Raw genomic sequence first — 15,498 nt, forward strand, 5'->3', positions numbered from 1 at the left:
GCTACCAGAAATTATTTCCACTACTAATTAATTACCGTTGAGCTCAAAGGTCCTATTAATAAACGGTTAAGGAATGTGTATTTATGACGACAATTTGTGAGACTGGTAAACTTATGATACGTACGATGGTCTTTCGTTCTACACGGTGCATTTCAAGGTCCTGCACCCATCCGTCGGTAAACTGTACCTGGGCTTGTTGCAGTGACCTGAAGTTACTAAACTTCATGAGTGTGTGCACTCACTCCAACAACCGTATGATTATAAATATGCATATAAATATGCTAAGATGAGATAGCTGACTTCATCTAACTAGCAAATGTTGTCCAGGCTACGTTGGTGATGCAGTTTTTTTTTTAATGTGTATGATATTTTTGTCATGCGATTTTAAAGCCGGTCCTACAACCGCATCCAAGAATAACATGCAGCTTATCTCAGAACTGTCGGTGAAAATTATTCTTGGAGCTAGGTTTAATTGAGCTGCATTTTAAAGAGGTGCAATTTCACAATTTGTGTATATTTTCTAAGTTCACTATTTTGTCATGTGTTGAGAAAAACACAGATTTTAAAATTACATGGTCTAATATTTACATTTAGCATATAACTGCAACATGCCTTTTTTCGTTTTTTGTTTTTTTTTTAAAGACTCGAAAGGACTTGAAATTCAAAGTTTCAGACTTGTGACTTGACTCGGACTTTTACACCAGTGACTTGAGACTCGACTCTGACTTGCCTGACATTACTTGAGACTTGACTTGAGACTTGAGGATAAAGACTTGAGACTTACTTGAGACTTGCAAAACAATGACTTGGTCCCACCTCTGCACAACAACATTGAATATTTAGTATTTACTGCTGTTTACACTTAGCTAGATTAATGCGATGGTGTTGTGTTTAGTATGTTGCTTTGTTTTGTTTTGTTTTTTGTCTTTTTTTGCTTGTTTTCTATTCTTCTCTCAACAGGTGATCCAGGAGATTTTTATTTTTTTTCTCCCCCCCTTTCTCACTGTCCCTCTCCCCTTCTGTTTTTCCTTTCCTTCCACTTTCTTTCTCCCTTTCCTATCTCTCACTCATGTCTGTCCCGTCTGTAACATCTGAAAATAAAATATAATAAATAATAAAAACAAAGATCGACCAAATGGACCAATACGGCAATGCCACGATGATCCATTTGGCAAAGTAAATCCATTGGGTATCCTTGTTGGTCTTCAGACAACAATTCTGATGGCTAAAGAACCAAATGGGACAGGCGAAAAAAAAAAAAATTGCATTAAAGTTGACATTTTTCATTTTACTTATGTAGCCAAATGACACCGAAAACTTGTAATTAAATTAAATTAAATTAAATTAAATTAAATTAAAATGAGCATCATGGCATTTTTGAGTGTATGGACTGTCTGCAAATCTTTTACACTTAGTTTGTAAAAACTGTCTCCAAATAATTGTAGTGATTTTTGTTTTTCTTTAGTAAAAAAATTCACTAACTTACGCGGCCCCTATTCCATATTTATTTATTTTTATTTTAGATTTTTTTTAGTTTTGTAATTATTTAGTTAATCTCCGAAACACCTACCTCCACCCTCACCTCACGCTTTTATTTTGAAGGCGGGTCCTCTCGTGTTCCGGTGCTGTCCCCTCCGTTAAACCCCGTGCGGTACGAGGCTGACCGCTGAATTTTAACAGCAGGTGAAAAAAAGAATGAGAGAAAAATGAAAGAGCGAGGGAGGTAGAGAGGCGTAGAGAAAGACAGAGGGGGAGAGAGAGCTGTCGGAGCATCCTGCGAGCCGCTGCTGTGGAGGAGGGTGAGGCTTCGCTAAATGTTCAGTTGGCTCGACTCGTTTTCGTCTTTTGTTGATGTCAAGGCAGAAACAAAGTCCTTCGTCCACCGCGGGAGCGCGCCTCTGTGTTGTGAAACGCACATTCACCATAACGAGGCTGTGGTTGCGTGTCTGTGCTTCCCAGTGGCGGTTCAAACCCGCCTCATCTACTTTACCGTCTTATGTGGCTCCCTGTTCGCCCCACATCCCTCATGATCCTCTGCTGGAGCGCATCTGCGGTTATGTTTGGCGCGACATTTGGTCCGGTTTAAAAACGGTAGAATGAATAGAGCTCTCTGATAATCTGTTGTCGATAGGCTGATCTCATTTATTTATTTATTTTATTTATTTGCACGTTATTCTGGCGTCAGCGTGACCAGGAAATGCTGTAAGCAGGCCTGTCCACCCCCCATCCATCCATCCACCCACCCATCCATCGTGAACTGAATGAAAGACCTGTTTGCTTTGGCTCTGAGCGCAGTAATGTTGGGACACATGTTTGCTCTTTGCCTGTGTGTACATGTGTATCAGTGTGGATAATCAGACCCCCTCCCCCTGTGTGTGCGCTCTGCTGGCAGCATTTCAACATGACAACCCTGCGTCAGAGGAAGGGCAGCAAGGGGAAGGAGCCCTCTCCTGCTGCAGAGCTTCAGTCCCAGCAGCACAACTGTTGCTCTGAACACCATCTGGAGAAGATCCTGCATGGTGAGTGAGACACCCCGCACTCCCATCTCAGGCTTGAGCCACACATAGATGTTTCCCACCAACAAGCTGCAAGTGCCAGTTCTACCACACATTTCAGCAGGTTTGAGCCGATCACTGGTGAAGTTCTTGGTGCTGTTCTGGTGCCAGCTTTTTGGCAGCAGTACCAGGCTTTTTACCTCTGCCAAAGTAGTTGAGGACTTGTCAGTGGGTTTGATTTGCAGTCTGCTGTTATTTTGTTCCCACATGAAGCATCCCCAATTTCCACCTGTAGTGTTTGGTTCTCAAATCTGTTGACTTTAAAGCTGATTCTCAAGGCACCAAAGCAGAACTGGCTTTGCAGCAGTGCTGGCACTGCGTCAGTGCAATCCAGGCATTTTAAAACTTTTTTTTGTGGTGGAAATGAGTAGAAGTATTTCCAGATTGGGCACTGGTGTTGCACTGGGTAGAAAGTCACATCGGGTTGTGACTGGCTAAAAACCAAGCACCTGCTGCGGGCTTTTTGAGCCAAAGCCAGCTCGAGCTCCAGGGATAGTGTTCAGGATCTGACCCTGACTTTAACCTGCTACAGGTGTTCTCAGTGTGGCTTTACTGATGTTTTCATAAATTGCTCTGCTGGTTAAAGCCTGATATCTTACACCTTTTGTGCATTTCTGCATTCAAAGAAGAGACATTGTTATGTGTGCGATGCTTTTGTGTCAAATGAAAAACGCTGAAATCATTATTTGCAGCTGCGGCCATCAAATTTGCACGTAAACAACACATGAATGCCTGGGCTGATAGTTAGATCACTCTTTTCTGCTCACACTTAGCCTGCAGTGCACATTCACACAGGACTTTATTGTGATTTATTTGTTACCCCTCTCACACACACTCACACATCAGTGGAGGCAATTTGACGTTCAGTGTCTTGCTCAAGGACACTTTGAAGCCACCCAAAATGTTAGCTTCTCATGTGGGCCGGTTCTCAAATGCAAGTTCTTGATTGAGTACCAGTACCTGTGCAGATTAGGTGGCGATGGGCGATTAGAAGGGGGCGGAGACTGGCTGGAAACCAAGCACTTTGCTGCAGGGTTTTTTTTGGGTCAGAGCCATCTCCTGGGAGATGGTGGTCAATATCTGGCCTCGACTTTGACCCACTGCAGGTCTGCTCAGTGTGATTTTTATTGACGCCTTCATAAATCACTCTGCGGGTTCAAGCCTACAATCGTACACCTTTGTTGTATTTATGCATGCACAGTCATGTTTTCTTGTGTCTCATCCCTAAAGGAGACTGAAGCTTGATAAGCTTTTTTCTTCATTTCAACATTTAAATGATTGACTCTGGTGTCATATTATATTTGTAACCTTCATTTCACAAGTGTCCACTGAATGAAAACTAGCGGGTGTCGCACTTACGTGCATCACGATGTGCACTTTTATGACAATTCAAAACATTTACAATGTTGTGCAAAAAGTCAGTTTCTGCAGAAACTGCACGAGGAACACACAGCACATATTTTCACTCGTCACAGTGGGTGTTATTAAAACCTTTAAAAGACTGAAAGTAGCTCTGTTCTAGTCAAGTTTCCCAGTAAGCTGCAGTTATGAAGTGCATGTTGGAGGGTCAAACAGGAAACAACTCCCTGCACACCTTTCTGGAGTCACATTAGAGAGAGCTGTTTCTATAACTCTGAAACCAACAATCTAGCATTCACACCCACTTCACACAGTGGGTGGCCAGCTGTGCAGAGGTGGCAAAGGGGCTGAAGCTTCTTCTTTTTTTTCATACTCGAATCATTTTTGTCATTTTACACGCGGGTGTCCGACTAGAACGCTACAAGTGCCTTTTTAGAAGAGACTGTCTGAAAATGTGTGCTGTTTTCGACATATTTTAGAATACTGAACCTCTCGCCTTTCCCGGTGAAGTGTCTGGAGCAGGTGTACACTCTCTGAGAATGTTGTACGCAGCTGAATCTGCCAACATGCACAGCAACATGACCCTGAAGCCGAAGCAGCTAAATGAAATCCAGCCATCAGTAAAAAAAGAAAAGTGTTACTGTTTCACGTTAAATTTTACCCTACAGTGAAAACTAACATGCTAATGTTCTTGCAGGTGATTGGTCATGGGGAGCTATAATCTGGACTTCAGTTGGTTGGTCTGTCTCTGTTGGTCTTGGCCTGCTTTGCTGCATCTACGTGGCGACGCTACACGAGAACGACCTGTGGTTTTCCAACATAAAGGTAAAGACTGTTTACGGTCACAGACCCGACACTGTGGAAGTGGAAAGAAGAAACAAGCCATTAATGAAAGAGCAAATCCTTTCTAAAGAATGACTGTGATTTACAGAATAGACTTCCTGTTTTATGCATTATGCAGAAAGTAATCAGGGAAATGTTTACTGAGGTCCCAGCAGGAGGGGACTGAGGGACCCTGTCTCATAGATTTGTTTTTTGCAGCTACAATCGTCGCCCCCTGCTGGTCATTGAAAAGAAAATATGGGTTTAGACCTTGCTGCTTGGCAAATCTGGAAACTACATCCATCTTTTATACTGTTTATTAGCAACTGCAGGAAAGAAGTTCACTTTCAGCCTCTGGTTTGAGTTCCCAGACACTTACCGAGAGTTTTAAAAATAAGAGGTGATGCAACCCTGTGGTAAACACTGCTTCTTTGAAATGTGCTGCTGGAATCAGATTCAAGTCGAGCGTGGGAATTTAAAGGCTTTGCAGATCACCTCTTTATGTTTTCATCTAAGTTTTCTACAATGTCCGAACTTTTTTAGAGATAGGGAATTGTAGATGTCTCAATAAGAATTAGCCTCTCGGTGGCTGTATGTCTTAGTGACAGCTTATCTTAAAGTACTGCCAGTGAGTTTGTGTCAGTGGGAGCTGGAAAAGTTGGAAATGCGTGGCGCTGTTTAAATTTTATAAAGCTCTTGTTAAAAAGCAGTAAAGCTGCCTGGATTGATGTATTTGGCACTTGTCTAACAAAGTTATCTGAGGATTTGACATCCATGTGCACGATTCATTAACCACATCACAGATGTGGATATTAACTGATGGAAAAGTGTCACACGGTGTGACCGTTAAGCTAAAAATTTCCACACGCGCTTTGCGCTTATCTAACGTAGCTTCGACATCAGTGCCAGGGACATCCCCTCGTCCAGTTTTCTTCCTAAAATGGTCTTCAAACACGTCATAAACACTTCATCCTAAAACGTGATGATTGCTTTTCCACACGCTTCATGGGATGAATTTTCAGGGCTGTTATGTGAACCACATGAGATCCTGAATCATCGCGGTTGTTTCAGGCCTTTCAGGGTTTGTTCATTGTTGTACAGCAACAGAACATTGTGCTCTGCCAAATGTGATGTCATTTATAATTGCCCCCCTTTAGAGCGTCAGCAGCACTCTGGTTCTGGCTGAGATCTACATAGCAGATTTCAAACTGGGTGACATGGCAGAAAAGATGTCTGCATTAGTACTAAAACTGGGGCAAAGTGTGAATCAATGCTGCTGCCATAAATTGTCTTTGCATCATTAAGTGATGCAGTATGAATCATTTGTTTTCCTGCAGCAACTGACGCAAGAACATTATATTTTTTTGGAGTGGTGTGTTTTGTGGTTTTGTAATCTACTTTTACATATGAAGTGAAAACACTGCAGGTTAATATTTTGCGTGAAAATTGCTCTGAAGTTGTTTATCACAGGGAGGGATGGAAAGTTGAACTACCAGATGCGCAGCTATGTAAGTCAAAACCACAATCTGAGACATTGTTTCTTCTAACAAGCTCATTGTTTCTAAGTAACCTTTGAGTGTTCATTACTGAAAAATAGCAAATAGGAAAAAAGAGTATTCTACATTGTAGAATGTGGTGTAACGTTAGCATCTGCTTGTGGTTAGCTACAGGATACTTGTAGGAAATTCTATTATTGCAGTAATTGGGGACATTAACGAGGCCATTATGTGTGTAATTATACATTTTTGACATAGCAGAGGAGAAAAACAAATGAAGGTAAAATATGTTGAACACGCTGATGAAATCTCTGCAAATCTGGCATCTGGACTCAAGAATGAATTGATTCAGCGATCACAGGGCGAGCTCGCTGTAGTCCAGGTGATCTAAATTTCACTATCAGATTCGGGACAGTGACGGGACAACAGCAGTCCCTTCAAGGTCCTTTATACTCAAGGTTAAAGACCTTAATACAGAGGCTCAATACGGGACAACATTCAAACAGAGCATTACTTGGTGAAAGTGGGAAGGAAAAACTCCCTTTTAACAGGAAGAAACCTCAGACAGAACCAAACTCGAGGAGGGGGGCTTTATTTTTTGAGTTTTTGAGATATTGATACATTGCCAGATGTTGAAGACCTTAAAGTGGGTCAAAAACCTATTAAAAAAAAATCTTGCAAATTATTTGATACATGAAGCCAACATTTTGAAGCAGTCATTATAAATGTCCAGTCTTTGGACCATAACAGTTGGAGGTTTAAGGCCCGTGTTGTTTTGAGATGGAATGACCCAGTTACCGGTACTGGTAATTTAGGGCAGCTGTGGCACAGACCTTACATTGGGTGGTGGTCTAATAAATTTGTTAAGCACTGTATCACGTACACATGTGCCTCTCAGGTGGACTTCAAAGAAGTATAATGGAAACCAGTAATTGTCCACGGTGCCTCCAGCTGTCTGTGTCTGACAGACTTCAGTGTTCAGAGTCCCCTCAGTGTAAAACTGTCAATAATAAAGGTTCCCACATTCAACTCTGTCATGATGCTACTTGTAAACTACAAAAATGTCCAAATGCATTTTATTCATAACTAAGCATTAAAGACAAAAATGCAAAGAGTAATGTGGACTTTTGAAACATTGTTAGAAATATCTTTATACTTACCCATGAAAACAAATTGGAGATAAATGTTTGGTTCATGAATTTATTGCCTTCCTTTGACTAAAGTTGCAGGTTGGTTTGCATGAAAGCCGACTGTTATGTGCATGTGGAAGTTATTAAGAGAAGGCTGAAGATAAAGCACCGTTTGGTTTTCTGTAAATCTCTTTAGAGTGGGAGCTACCCACAGGGACTACTGAATCATAACCTGACACCAGAGACACGTCTGGTTCTGAAGCTCTATCCCAATCACAGGACGACTCATCTCTTTGTGTAGAACAGACGAGACTGCGTCATCAGTTTACTTCCTCTGTTGGTTGCCTGCATGGCCAGCCAGGTGCTTATTCTGTTTCTCATGAAAATGTGAAATGCATCTTGCCCGCTTATAGCTCCGCCGTGCTCACGGTAATTTGTGGGCTTCTGTCACAGGGACACAAAGCGGCACTTTGAGTTAATTGATCGGAATCCGTGTGGACACAGTTTGCGGTCCAGCGCGGACTTTTTTTTTCTGTTTGTGTGTGTGAAGGGGAGCAGACAGATGTGTTCATTCATAATAAATGCAGGTCACTTTACAGGCCTGGAGAACATCTCCCTGAAATGTTCCCACAAATAAGTGGGCTCCTGGCTGACATCATCGCACACTGCATGCATATGTGAACTGTTTCCTTCTGTTAATGCAATCAAAGCCTGCGCCTGAGTCTATGTTCGCACAGAGCAGACCGAATCTGCTCGGTTACATTAAAAACGTGGCTGTGGCTCAGCATTAAAACATTCAGTGTTTTTTAGGGAGACTGTCTGGGAACATGAAAATGCATAAGCAGTCTCTGCTGCTGATGTCCAACAGTTTCTCTAACTTTCTGAAACCAACAGCCTAACATTCACAATCATCTCTCGCTTGTGTGGAGGTGAAAACCTACCCTGGATATTTTCTTTCAAGCTCTGCTCTTCACACTGTCTCTGCAACAAACTTTGAACAACTTAGGCCTTTTTTTGGAGGAGACCATCAATGATATTCTGTTGGCCTCGTATTTATGATGATGTATGATATTAAATATCTCCATTCAATAGGACTGCTGGCTTTTGACTCGCTGGTATAAACACTTTTCATCTCTGGCGTTCTTTTTTGTATAAAAATGCCCTCGGGCAGTGTTCACAGCCAGCATTAACAGATCTGTCCACACTGGACACACAGGTGTGAATGCCATTTTCAACTAACTCAGTCTGAGCGATGCAGATTTTATAACGGACATCTGACAAAATTATAGATATAGCTTAAAACGTTATCCAGCAATCACTCAGAGAAAGTAACACCTACAAAGTATCAATAGATGATAGAGGAGATGGTAAGCTTCACCATATATTAGTTAATTTTTGGCCTTTATTATGTAATAAATTGAACATTAGATAGAAAAAATGGGGAGAGAGCAACAGCAAAGGCCCTTGGGTTGGAGTTGAACCTGCGCTGCTGCATTTAGCCCTGCGGCATGTGGTCACCTGCGAGCTAAACTGGTGCCCAGATGTAGCTTACTTTAAGCTACAGTAATAGTTCCTATACATCTAATGCTAGGGGTGAAGTGAAGCATGATTAGTTTATTACTGCCGTGAAAGAGTTGGATGTCAGGCAGATGAGCTGCGATGACGCATATATTTCTAGAGAAAGAAAATGCTGTGATTACCTTTAACAAAGAACCGCAGAAGACAGACAGGCTTGTGTCTTGTTTTATTTCAGCAAAACTATCTCACAAAGTTGCCACAGACATGCGGTGAAGATAGCGGGTGTACTTTATACACTATATTACCAAAATGATTCGCTCATCTGCCTTCACACGTATATATCAGGCTGAGTGACATCCCATTCTTACTCCATAGGGGTTTATGTGATGTTGGACCACCCTTTGCTGCATTCCCAGCTCTGCACCACTGCGCCTGATGCTTTGCATTGTGCTTGCTGATGTATGCAGGTGTTTGGCCATGGAAACCCATTCCATGAAGCTCTCTATGCACTGCTCTTGAGCCACATGGCGTTCGGAGGTCTGCAGCGACTGACTGTGCAGAAAGTTGGTGACCTCTGCGCACTATGTGCCTCAGCATCCCCTGACCCTGCGCTGTGAGTTTACATTGCCTTCGTGGCCACTAACAGTTGATTGCGGAGCATTTAGTGGCGAGGAATTTCATACCTGGACTTGTTGCACAGGTGGCCTATCACCACCCTGGAATTCACTGAGCTCATGAGAACAGCTAATATGGATGGATGTATCAGTTTATGGTGTTTAGGGCTGTTGCAGGCTACGTTCCTAAACTGATGGAATGTGTGCACACACACTACTGGCGAATTAGTTAAAGGATGAATTAACTGATAAATAAAATACTAGAATCTCATCAAAAATATATTAGCAAACATGCTAAAAAATACCAATAGCTGAAACACAGTGAAGAGTTCTGGTTCAATCACGAGAATTAGTGAATGAGGCCTAGTCGACGCTGATCAGTTACAGCTTCCTGTGCTATAAATCAATGTGGCCACGCCCCTAACTACCTTGTCCAGTTGAAAATCACAGGAAGCTGTCAACTATGTCCAAAACTGTTTTGGTCCCATGCTGCAGATATACCTTTCAATCCTCTAAAGTTGGATATTTTAAAATGAGAGTGCATGAGGATGGACTCGCTGTAGGAGCCAACCTCAGGTGGCCATCAGGGGAACGGCAGTTTTTTTTTTGTTTTTTGTTTGTTTGTTTGTTCTAAAAACTTTTGCTTTGGCTTTAATTTTCATCTCCAGAGCTTTTTAGTTGGGTGACTTGTTCAGATATATTTTTTTTGATTTGTTTAAATTTTTTAATCTGTCTCAGGGAATGAAATTTAGTAGTGTCCTCGCTCAGTCCCTCCCATAGTCTGTTCCTCTGTCGGTAGGCTGATCAGGAAGATGTTGTGACAAAGTTTGACAGACTCAGACTCACCTGTCTCAGGCTGCAGGTAGTGATGGTAGCCTATGACCTTACGGCGTTATGCATCACATGTCTCTTTGCTGATTGTGTTTTGTATATCTGTGTACTGTCACACGTATATTCATGGAGTCATGTAGTCTTCTCACTATTGCACTGCATGTTATGCAGCAGGATTGGCCTTTTAATGTTAATGTATACCAGTAAAATTAGTAGATTTATTTTTGCTTCTATCAGAAAGATAATTAGGAACTAAGGCTTTCATTTAAGTGAAGTGGACTAAACACTCACTGTGCTGCAGGTATTGCTGCTAAAAGAAATCTGCCAAATGTAAAGATTATGGCAAAGAAATGAAAACTAAGATCCATCAGCCAGCGTTTGTTCTTTTTAATGATTACTACTAGTTTTGTTGAACCCTGATTGTGGTTGTGAAATGAAAGAAAACCACAAAAACTACCAGCTCAGTTTGTGTGGAGACCCAAACAGAGGGAAATGACTTTCAAATTCAAATGTTTAAATTTAGCTGTGCGGACAGAAGAACATGCTGAATTATCCAAAAGAAGTTTCCAAGGCACAGAAAATTGTGTTTTGTGCACCTGGTTTTACCCTGAACTGCTTCCTGTTGCTCTCTGGGCCGTCTGGATGGATATATGCTGGAAAGTAATTTGTGGATTTGGGAGTCCCGCCTGATCAGTGCTGCTGCCTGACCCGACCTGACCCTACGTGACTGATGGTATCGGAGCACGGCGGCCTGTGGAGAAGCTTCACAGAAAGGGAACTGCTTTTAATAATCTCATATGTGGTTTCCTCACCCAGCATGCTGTTGAGGGAATGTATTATCAGAGTTAGCCTGAGGTGAAAGGGTCTGGAGGATTTTTTCTCTCTCGTTCACGCTCATACCCTTACAGTGCTTATTATCTCTTGTCCTCTTATGTAGCGAGACAGCTGGCTTAATCTGGCCTCTTGAATTCATCAGGTGTGAGGTCACATCCGTGCCGGCCGCAGCGCCTGGGTTTATTTCAGACGCGCGCACAGATCCACAAACCTTCCGACAACTGTTCCTTGCATTTTCCGAACGATGTTCCCATGTTTCCCCACCCCCACTTATTCTCCTTATTCTTTTCCTGTAAGCACGTGTGCTTTTATAGACGAGGGGTCACCAGTAGTCAACTCGCTTCTCCCTCCCTCCCTCTGGCTGCTGCAGTTATCCACAGCCTGTCCTGTTGTTCGCAGGGTTTAGTCTTTCTCTTTGCTTTTTGTTCTGAAGTTGCCGGCTGCGTTCGATGGAGGCAGAGGCCACTTCGTATTTAGGCTTTGGCAGACATAGAGCAGAGGAAATGCTGGATGGACCCTGGCTTGGATTTTTCGTGCATCACATAACAGAGATGGGAGTTATTCAAAGACCCATAAGGAGGAAATGGTAACACAGACACACAGAGAGAAGAGGATCGGTGCCTTCTGAGAAGTGTACTGGCTTCCAGCGTAATGAGCAATGTGTGAACTTGTTAACTAGGCCTATTCTCTTTGACCTTAATTTAAATTGAGGATTAGCCATCTCATCAGAGTTCTTGGTGGAAAGCCAAGGCTTGTTTTGCCTTGGGCAAAACTCAAAAGGAGGATTGGGAAGGAAAGTAGCTGCTCATCCCTCAGAGGAAGCTTTTGCATATTTCCTTTGGCAGGGAACTTGAAGCGATTAAAAAGCGAATTTATTTGGATTGACTTCAAGAAGAGAAAAACACACCACATTTACATTTTTTTCCGTAATGGATTTGGATCAGTTCTGTACCTTAACCCGGGAGCGTCCTGTTTATCTACCTGGATTCAGCTCATCAAAGGATCCAAGAATTTATTGATAATCTCTGCGTTCCCAGGCAATGGAGCTCCGTAAGAGGGTGAAGCCAAAACATGGCCTTTCACAAGATGCGCCGTCTGAAGGCAGATGTAACCATAACGCTCTGTTGGGAACGCAGGAGGGGGGTGAAGGAGGGGTTTCTCTGCTTGGGCGATCCGGTTCACGTTCCCATTCCGGTTCAGGCGTTTCACCCCTGCGGCCTTGGCAACAGTGCGTTTTCATGGCAGCAGGGCTGTTAGCGGCTGTGCTGCTGGCACTGACTCAGGCTTGGTGTGTGAACGGCTTACATGAGAATCTGCTGTGGTTCTCGCAGCTCACGGTAGGAGTTATTACGTGTTTATAGAAAGTGTTTCAATTTGAGCGATTGATAAACCAAACACATTACAAACGAGCTCTGCTTCGATGTGACCGCCTTGGGGGCAGGTTCAGTCTGCTTCCTGGGTTCAGTCTGCAGCACGGTGCTAATGAAAACCATCACAGCACACCGTAGTCCAATCTGCAACCACAGTCAGAGCTCCCGCCCCTTCTGTGTTGTTAGGTCGTTACAGAGTGGCCCCAATAACAGTGAGATCACGGTACAAAGATCCAGCAAGCAACAGGCATCTGATGCTGTTATTATCTACAAAATGAACAAACTCCTTTATAGTTGAAGTGGCATAGATTTATTTTTTTCTGTCTGTTGTTTTTTTCTTTTCTGAAGTTAGAGATAAAGTTTCGCCTGCTCAGTTGGAAAAGTGCTGCATAATTCAGAAATGTTAGAAATGATCTTAAAGAAATATCTCTTCAACCAAGATGCAACTCAATGCCAAATCAGTGCAGTTCCTGGAATGGCCACTAGAGGCCGTCTCCAAACTCGAGTCAGTCTCTGTAGACGCCGATGTTAAAACGTCTGACTTCACAGAAGGTCACATGCAGACCCTGGTACGAAAATGTTGGATCTCTATAGCTAATTTTTCTCTTCATGTGTAGGAAGTTTTTATGAAGGTGTCTATTTGTCAACTTTTAACATTATGTTTGTGTTGTTGCCTCCAGTGGCAACAACACCATTTCTATATACATGTCTATTAATCCACATGTATTTGTGGAAATGCCGTGCATCCATTCAGTGTATGGATGAGTCCTGGGAGGCTCGCTCTCTCGACGTGCTGCCACTCCATCAACTTCTCAGACGGTCTGTTAGCTTTCATTTAAACACAGGATGTAGATGCCATCCATCTCCCTGCAAAAGGTCAAATCTGTGACTCCAAGTGCTTCCTGGATGTTCCCATTTCTTGAGCTGTGAACTCATTCTTTCAATTTTGGGGTGTTTATTTGCTTCTAAATCATACAAAGATGATGCGGTGAACTCATTTGCAGATAGTGTTGAAACAGCTTCTTCATAGATGGTGCCAGTAATATACTTGACCTCCTTTTGAGGCTCGTAGCTGATACGTCTGTGACTTATCGGGATCAGTTCACACGTGGAGCAGCTAAATGTTTTGACCTTGTACCTCGCTCCATATTAACGGTTAGTTGCGAAACGTGCTTTCCCTTTGTTAATCAAAACGCTCTTACCATGATCAAAATATTTATTGTAATCTGCCATGTTTTTGTATGATGTCAGTAACTTTGATAGTTTTTCCAGATGTAGTCTTGTTTTTCTGACGGAGCAACAAGAACACAATAACCGAGCGCCTGTGGCTGCAGAGAGTCCCGAGGTTAAAAACGCTCGCTGCCCTCCTCATCGTTCTTGCGCTCCGGGCCGTCCCTGTGCTCGTAGAATCTGTCCCGTCTTTTCTTCCAGAGGCTCGTCCAAATGCGGATTAAATTTTTTGCAGCTGATCATATGTGCATGAACCAGTGGTTTTCTGCTGTTCTGCTCAGGAGGCAGACCCATGCTGATTTACACTCTGTTAATCAGCTAATGGTTTCAACCAAGTAAATGACATTAATTAACTGGTGGGAACACCTGCCTCGGTGGGCGATCTGATTGGGATCCCCTGTCCTGTTGCTCCCTGATGGCTACAGAACAAATAACTGCTCTCAGGTTTCCACAGACTGGTTATGATGATTTGTCAGATATAAGGACCGCAGAATGAGCCAGGCTGTTTAAATTAGGATCTTTCTCCTCTGAAATGCGTGAAATATGTTCAGAATACAGAACATTTTATGTACAAGTTTGTATGAATGTTAGAAATTGAACGTTGTTATTGGAAAATCCTTTCTATTGATGAATTGGTTTTAATGGACAGATGTTATATACATTTCTAATTTTATAGTCTTTTTGTGAGGTTTTAGTTATTACTGGAAGTTGTTACTGGAAAAATATCAGATAAAATGCTTTGCAGCAATACTCGGAAACATGCTTTGGTTTTTAACAAGCGGAGGATTTGGAGATTGCTTGGACCGGATTTGGCTGCAGTAAATCTGGAGAAACAATTTGACAGACTTTCAGTGAGTTTTAGAAGAAATGAGTAGCTAAAATCAAAGCTTTTCTTTTTGTCAAGCACAGTTGCAAAAACAATTTGCAGACTAAATATGATAGATTAATGATTGGCTTAATATTCCACAGCTGGTTGTTCGCCGTTTGCTCTCTCCTCTTACCCCCCCGAGGAGCAGTAAATCACGCATGACGAGCAGGAGGTCTCTTGGGAAGACATCCTCCAAGCACGCACTCACACACTGTGTTACCTGTCTGATTATTACTGGAGAGGATTATGAGTGTATTAGCTGCTTTGCCTTTATCCTCCATGTTTCTGTCATGTCTTGCCAGGATATCTGTTTTCCATATTACAGAGAACAGAAGTCTTTGCTTTCATGAAACTAAAATCCTTCTTTTTATTTTCAGGAAGTGGAGAGGGAGATCTCCTTTCGGACAGAGTGTGGACTATACTACTCCTACTATAAACAAATGCTGCACGCCCCATCAATACAAGAAGGTATGCACTGTGATCGCAGGTTTGTGTTCATGACAGTTGTCATTTCTTCACAAACACAACTTAGAGGGTCAAAATGATCCAAGATCTTTCCACTCCAACAAAATAGTGTGTGGAAAGAAAAGCTGAAGTGGATGTTACAAGAAGCTGTAGTGTCCTGGTGTTAATCGAAAAGTGGTGTGTGTGTGTGTGTGGGGGGGGGATACCATTGGTTCATCTACAAAAAACAATCACAGTCAGGTTTGAATCCCGGTGACCTCAAGGTCAGAGGTCATGTTTTCTGAATCTTGCGATTGCAGTAACTTGAGTACAAGCTGACGTGGAATTTTTAAATGGACACCATACGTGTATCTACTTGGAGGCGGAGGGGCAGCGCTGGTGGCCGCCGGTATTTTTTAATCTATTT

The 15,498-nt window shown here is 42.5% G+C and overlaps 1 protein-coding gene across 4 annotated transcripts in view; it reads left to right on the forward strand.

Moving 5' to 3' along the window:
- Positions 1 to 1,576: 1,576 nt before the first annotated feature.
- The window catches only part of dpy19l3 (dpy-19 like C-mannosyltransferase 3), a 69,137-nt gene continuing 55,215 nt past the window's right edge, over positions 1,577 to 15,498 (forward strand). For 2 of the 4 annotated variants that reach the window (XM_082547962.1, XM_082547963.1), the window contains exons 1-4: positions 1,577 to 1,799; positions 2,393 to 2,519; positions 4,612 to 4,739; positions 15,005 to 15,095. In XM_082547962.1, the coding sequence (XP_082404088.1) occupies positions 2,402 to 2,519; positions 4,612 to 4,739; positions 15,005 to 15,095 (337 nt within the window). In that variant the 5' untranslated portion in view covers positions 1,577 to 1,799; positions 2,393 to 2,401. Of the gene's footprint in view, positions 1,800 to 2,392; positions 2,520 to 4,611; positions 4,740 to 12,184; positions 12,497 to 15,004; positions 15,096 to 15,498 lie in introns of those variants that run through there. The other 2 variants (XM_082547960.1, XM_082547961.1) reach the window with 1 other exon arrangement.

Source organism: Aulonocara stuartgranti (assembly GCF_965226115.1).
Source record: "Aulonocara stuartgranti genome assembly, chromosome: 1".
Classification (NCBI taxonomy): Eukaryota; Metazoa; Chordata; class Actinopteri; order Cichliformes; family Cichlidae; genus Aulonocara; species Aulonocara stuartgranti.